This window comes from Sinocyclocheilus rhinocerous, unplaced genomic scaffold, assembly GCF_001515625.1.
Source record: "Sinocyclocheilus rhinocerous isolate Xijiao unplaced genomic scaffold, SAMN03320098_v1.1 scaffold984, whole genome shotgun sequence".
NCBI lineage: Eukaryota > Metazoa > Chordata > Actinopteri > Cypriniformes > Cyprinidae > Sinocyclocheilus > Sinocyclocheilus rhinocerous.
In genome coordinates, this window is record NW_015643603.1 from 958279 (window position 1) to 964789 (window position 6511).

General features: G+C 34.6%; 1 protein-coding gene across 1 annotated transcript in view; it reads right to left on the reverse strand.

Moving 5' to 3' along the window:
• Positions 1-1034: 1034 nt before the first annotated feature.
• LOC107757506 (relaxin receptor 1-like) overlaps positions 1035-6511 on the reverse strand; it is a 49754-nt gene continuing 44277 nt past the window's right edge. Inside the window, exons 15-17 of the mRNA XM_016574993.1 lie at positions 3412-3822; positions 2428-2640; positions 1035-1108 (exon numbers count right to left, since the gene is read on the reverse strand). Coding sequence (XP_016430479.1) covers positions 1035-1108; positions 2428-2640; positions 3412-3822 — 698 coding nt within the window. The remainder of the gene's footprint in view (positions 1109-2427; positions 2641-3411; positions 3823-6511) is intronic.

Here is a 6511-nt window from a genome sequence, read left to right on the forward strand (position 1 = left end):
TATCCTAAGTCTTTCTTAAAAGGCATTCTCTACAAGCTGATTTAGTGGTAAGATTAAAAAAAAAGTACGTCAGAGCAAAGGAAAAGGAGTCAGTGCTGACAAATGAGTGCAATGAAATGTAATGAAATAATTATAATTTATTCATTGCAATTATTTGGATTCTACATTCATTTTACATATTGTAGACAACTGACAAATTACAGCAGACAAATGAAAGCCGTGAGTTTCATAAATAATAAACTCACACAATAAATTAATGTAATCTTAATAACAGCAATCTGGAACACATTTGTCATTTGATGCCAACGTGAACACCATAATGATCTGTATTTCTTTGTATTTTTTCATGGATGAAGTGCTATGATTGGTTTTAGTCTGATCTTTGATTGTGAAATCTTCTCTATACCCATTTCTTCCTCTCCAGTAGGGCTGGACAATAATTCAATATCAATATGTATCGCGATATAATTTTTTTCAATAACGGTGATATGATTTTTAAACACATTTCCGATATTTCGATATACATTACCAGTTTCCCATACATTGATTTATTTGTGCCGTTTGACTTCGTTGAATAAACATGAGCACTGCACGTTTCAAAATCATAACACGGCGCGGGTGTTTTATATGAATGTATCTCTGAAGGGAATTGACTGTCTTCAGAAAAGTTTCGATGGCATTTTCATTTGATCTGATAAAGAAGCGTTCATGAGCGGAGCTGCTTTGATTACAGCCATTACTGGAGAAACCGCTAGTTTTATCACTCTAAAAGCGCCTCCTGCTGGCAGAGAATCCGTTTTCATTTTAAATAAGCCCGTCTCCAGCAACATTTCCAGTTTTTGTTGTTGTTCAATTTTTTTGTTTTCTGCAGCGACTCGGAGCACTTTTCATACCCTTTTTTCTGGCTGAAGCACATTTGTTTCAATCTATAAGAATAATCAGCCTACACTACCAGTCAAAAGTTTTTGAACAATAAGATTTTTAATGTTTTTTTTGTTTTTTTAAGAATTCTCTTCTGCTCACCAAGGCTGCATTTATTTGATCCAAAGTACAGCCAGGGCGCTGTTTATAGGAAGGATAAATATCACCACCCACAGAATGATGGTACCTGGAGGAGACAGAGAGAGAGAGAAAAGAAAGTGCAGATTAAACCGTATTGTCCACGAGAAGAACTGCAAAGCCATTCTAGCTGATAAGTGTTCATGTGTGCTCATCGCTGTTGAATGTCTAATCGTCCCTGTGCCCGGGGCTTCAGCTCCTCATCTACTAATCAAAAATGTGCCTCTCGGCTCAGACCGGCTATTTGCATAACTTGCATGTTTCGTAAATGACAGTTGTCAACAGATTTTTACAAGGGGCAAACAGTTACTGTATATCTGGATTCAGGCTTAAAATTCAGGATAAAGGAAAACAATGAAACTGTGATAAAGTTGATAAAGTCAACTGTTTAACAATCAATCAATACTCATTTATCAAATGTAATGTGGATATTTTTAAAGCTGTAATCCCGCTAGAAAGATAGCATACTAGATAAAAAACTAAAAAAAAACTAAAAATATTCATTCAAATTTTGCAACTTTTTGTTTACTTCATGGATAATATGCCAATAGACAAGATTGATTCTCCCTAGAAAATATATACTAGTTAAAATAAATAAATAAATAAAATATTCTGTAAAATTGTGCAACTTTTTAATGATTTTATTAACAATATGCCACTAGACAAGATTGATTCTCCCTAGAAAATATATACTAGTTAAAATAAATAAATAAATAAAATATTCTGTAAAATTGTGCAACTTTTTAATGATTTTATTAACAATATGCCACTAGACAGGATTGATTCTCCCTTTTAATAATCTGAAATGATTTATCTGTACTTCACCAAACATTATACTCCATATTACCCTCTCTATTTCTCTCTCTTTTTTTTAAAGATATATTAGCATCTTATTAGTTGTATACTAGTATTACCTAGTACCTTCACCTTAAAGGGAAAACTTTGTAACTTATATACCCCTAAAAATGTATAATGTACCTTAAGGTTACTACTACTGAAAAGATGTCCCTTTAAGAGTAATGTCCCCATGGATGTATTTATGTTTACTTGTCAGTCCATGTGATGCAGTTTATTTATAGTAGTTATGTAAATGCATTTGTGCAATGTGTCAAAGTTCACAAAGCAAAAAATAAAATAAAATCAATATCTACTAAAGCAGAGGTCAGATTTGAATGTAAAGCTCTAGCAATGCACAGGTCTCATTTCACCATGGTGTAATATTAATGAGCTGCCTCATTAAGATCATTAGCTAATGTGCAGCCAAACTGCGGTCACAGCAATTATGAGCTAAGAGACACACTTATAATGCCCTGCCGGCATATTCTTTCACACATATTAGGTAGTATGTGATCACACGTGTTTGCTTACCTGCAATCTGTACTCTTAGTAGTGAGAGAATCTTCAAGAGGAAGATGGGGATCCAGCACATGGCATCAGTGAACACAATGAAGAAAAATCGCTTTGCAATAGTGACTTCTCGATCGAATACTGTTTGACGTGCTGTCTTCGCTGTCTTCTGGACAGAGTAAAACATACTGGAGTAGGAGAATACAATCATCACGAAAGCCAGCAGATTTAGACCTGACAGAGAAACACACAGAAATCTTTAGTAACATCAAGCGAAAAGTGTTGAACTAAATAAGATGTTTAACAAATGTGAATTTGACTGTGAAAGTTTCACCAATTTAGCCTTTTTCTACATTAGCTGCTTATATATTTTTTAAAATGCCTTTTTATTTTGTCAATTAATTTCTAGTAAAAAAAAAACATTTACTGTAAACATCCTCAAAACGAGACATCTGCTTGGGAACCTTTTTTGTATTTATTGTTTATATATATTAAAAAAATTATATTAGGAATTTCTTAATAAAAGAAGACTTGTGTATATATTAGGTTTTTAGACAAATTTTGAATTAAGTTTTCTTACTCCATTGAAAAAAAAATGGCAGGGAGGAAATTAAAAATACTTAATTCATTATGTATTCTCTTAAAACAAGTCTTAATATTTTATAAACTTTTTTTCCAAAGAGATGTATCTTTAGATATTTTTGTTGGAAAATGAGAAAAATAGTAATTAAAAGAATGTATTTATTTATTTATTTTATTGGTTCAGTGACAGACTGGTGGCAGTTGCAACCAGGGAGGATCTTTTTCTGACTTTACTTTATTAAAAAACCAGCATGGTTGAATCTCTGGGGAAATGCAGTAAAATTGTTAGATAATCCAGGAAAAGCCCAATTCAAAACTGAGTCACTTCCAGAGAATGACACAAACACACACACACACTGGCTTATCCAGGTCTCAAACATAATCAGTTCAAAATTGACACACTCCAGTGCCCTCTGCTCTCACCGAGAAAAATGGCTGTAGAATAGCATCTGGCACCAGGTTTCTCTGTCTGGTCTGAGTGAAGAGGGAAACATACTCCGTTCCGCCCATAAAAATTTCCAAATGTCTGTTTATCCCAGAAGGGAATAACGGCAATGATAAATCCTAGTAGCCAGATTAAGGTCAGTGAGCAGAGGGTCTGCTTTCGTCCGGCACGGTAATGCTGGAATGGGAAGACGATGCATAGGTACTTCTCTAGTGTCATGTAGGTCAACATCATGACGGATACCTCTGTGGACAACATGGCTAGAGAGCCAATCAACTGGCAGGACAGGCTCTCCATCCATATCTGAGCATGACGGTTGTACTCGCCGCAATACTTGATGTCAAAGGCACCGATGAAAAGCAGATACACGCCCATGAGACAGTCTGCACCTATCAGAGATAAACAAATATATCTTAATACATGATTTAGCATCTGTTCATCAATCTTTCCATTCCTCTATCCATTTGCCCATCTGTCCGTGCAACCGTTTGCCATGTCCATCCATCCACATTTCCATGCATCCAGAACAACAGAAATTAAAAATGTTGCTTTGGCAACAAACTGAAATAAGTACATTTAAGTGTAAGTACTAAAATTACTAGATATCTGAATTAAAATAAATTAAATCTATATGGAAATATATGTTTTAAAAAAAAATAATTTTTATTAGTTTTTGTTCACATAAAATTACTAAAATGTAAATTCAAATTCAAATGAAAACTGAAATATAAAAATAATTCAAAATAATAATAAATACTATAATAGTGTATAAATGAAACTATTAATCCATCAGTCAGTCATGTTCTATTGCTTTCTGGTATTTACTTACGGTAGTGTGTGCATGGTTTTTTTTTTTAGTTCTCTCTATTTGTGTGTCCCGGAAACCTGCTGAGCAGTTGATTCAGCTAATAATTAACAAGTACCAAATCTCCCACACATTTTCATTCACTGCACTCCCTCCAAATCACTTTCCCTCCCTCACAGATGTCTCTCCCCACTTCGTTTTCATTCATCAAAATCGTTTCACACACTGTGAATGGGTTTTTGCAAGGAAACATTAATACTGTGTTATTCTAGTCCTAGCCGAATAACTAAGTAAGGCCTACAGAGACAGCTAGACCCCCAACAACCCCCCACCCCCACTACTGAACATATTCCAGCCAATGTCACCCAGTGGGAAACTCCAAAGCTGGTGAGACACACCACAAACTCTCACCTCTCTGCATGTCTCTCATCTGAGGGGGCGGCAGGGTTTGATCATTTAAGAGAGTGACGTGTCCTTTCAACTCTATGTGGGTTAAAAAACTGCACCTATCCAGCCATCTGTTCGTCCATCCACCTCTTTTCAGCCTGCTGTCTGCTATCTCTCTCCATCACGGAGACACAGATTAGTCCTCAGACTCTGATCCCCAGATGAACAGCTCTAGATATCGCACGCTGATCCAACCTTTTCTAATCAAACTCCATTTCTGTTGTAGAATGAAGCTGTGTATGTGTGTCCAGGTATGAGTCTTGTTGCTGCAGTGTGTGCCTTGTGTCAGCGAGGTCGTACACAAGTCAGAAAGCTCTCTTTGTGTGTGTCTAAAGATGCCGACTGTTGTAATTATTAATTTGCCCAGTGGGTGGGAAAGAGTGTGTGTTTTGATGTTTATTAAAAGCTTGTGATACTGCATAGATGTATAATTTAGTGAGTTTCAGGGCTATGTGTTGATGTGTATAATTAGCTGAGTGTGTATAATGGCACGTGTGTGTGTGTAAATGCTGCAATTAGAGGGAACTACGACCCTTTAAGCCTGTTTGTCTGACGCCTGTGAACTTCCAAAATTAGACCCTGCATTCACATGCTGCCATTTCAGAAAGCAAGCATAAGCAAACAGACTTTTTCATTACAAACTCTGATTCACTTTACATAAGTAGATTATTATATATGTCAACACGAAATCATACTATAGTAATACGCATACCTGACCTGATTATTCATCAATGATATGCCAAAAAAAAGAATATTACTACCATGCTAAAGTTTGTTTGTTTTTTAAGAAATTAATCATTTGGGCCTTTTTGTTGTAATTTAAACCGTAAGATTTTATTTTATATAAGTGACTGAAACCCTATACAGTTTCAATATAAGATTAAAAACTTTATATTCAATCAAAGCATTGTTGTGGGAAAAACAACTGTTGTTATTATTATCAATATTATTATTTTTGTAACTGAAGGTTTTTCCTTTAAGCTAACTTGGGATATTTTCTTTCTGTCTGTTTGACAGGCTTAATCCTGTCTGGTGCCCAAATTAATTAATTAAAGGTATTCTGTTGTTTTAAATATTTTGGGGGCCGCCACCGTTACACAACAAGGATGCATTAAATTGATTACGGGACAATAAAGACTTTTACTGTATACTGTTATTATTTTAATTTAAGAAAATTATGTTCTTTTGAAAATTTGGTTTATCAAAGAATCCTGAAAAGCGGCACAGGAATAAATTACATTTTAAAAATATGATAAAATTGTACAAAACCGTTATTGAAATTGTAATGTTACTTCACAATATTACTGTTTTGACTGTATTTTTGCTCAGTTTTTGATCAAATAAATGCAGTGAGCATTGAAAAGTTCTAAAAAAAAAAAAATTCGAAAAATCCTGAATCTTACATTCTGGTCTAAAAAGTCCAACTTTAATGATCCAATCAATTCCTGATGGATAAAACTTAAATCTACATGTTTTTTTTAGGGATGGGCATTTTTCAAAAATATTGTATTCAAATATTTGGGCTCATAAAAATGAATATTTGTTTATTTAAAGGTGCTGTATGTAAGTTTTTGACTAAAGCATAAAAATACCATAATATGTTTGCAGGTATTTAAAAAACATGCTAAGTTTATATACTTGTTTATCTGAAAAACAATGCTACAGTCAGTTATTATCCTTTGAAAATGTGCGTCTCTGTTTTGGTTTGTAAAACCCGCCCACTGCCAGTTTACCCAATTGTATTTCGGGACCCCGGGTTGCCAGTTGGCGGAAAACACAGCGCATTTCCTTTCATTCATCGTCAAGTGCCCTCGTTCCTGTTGGTA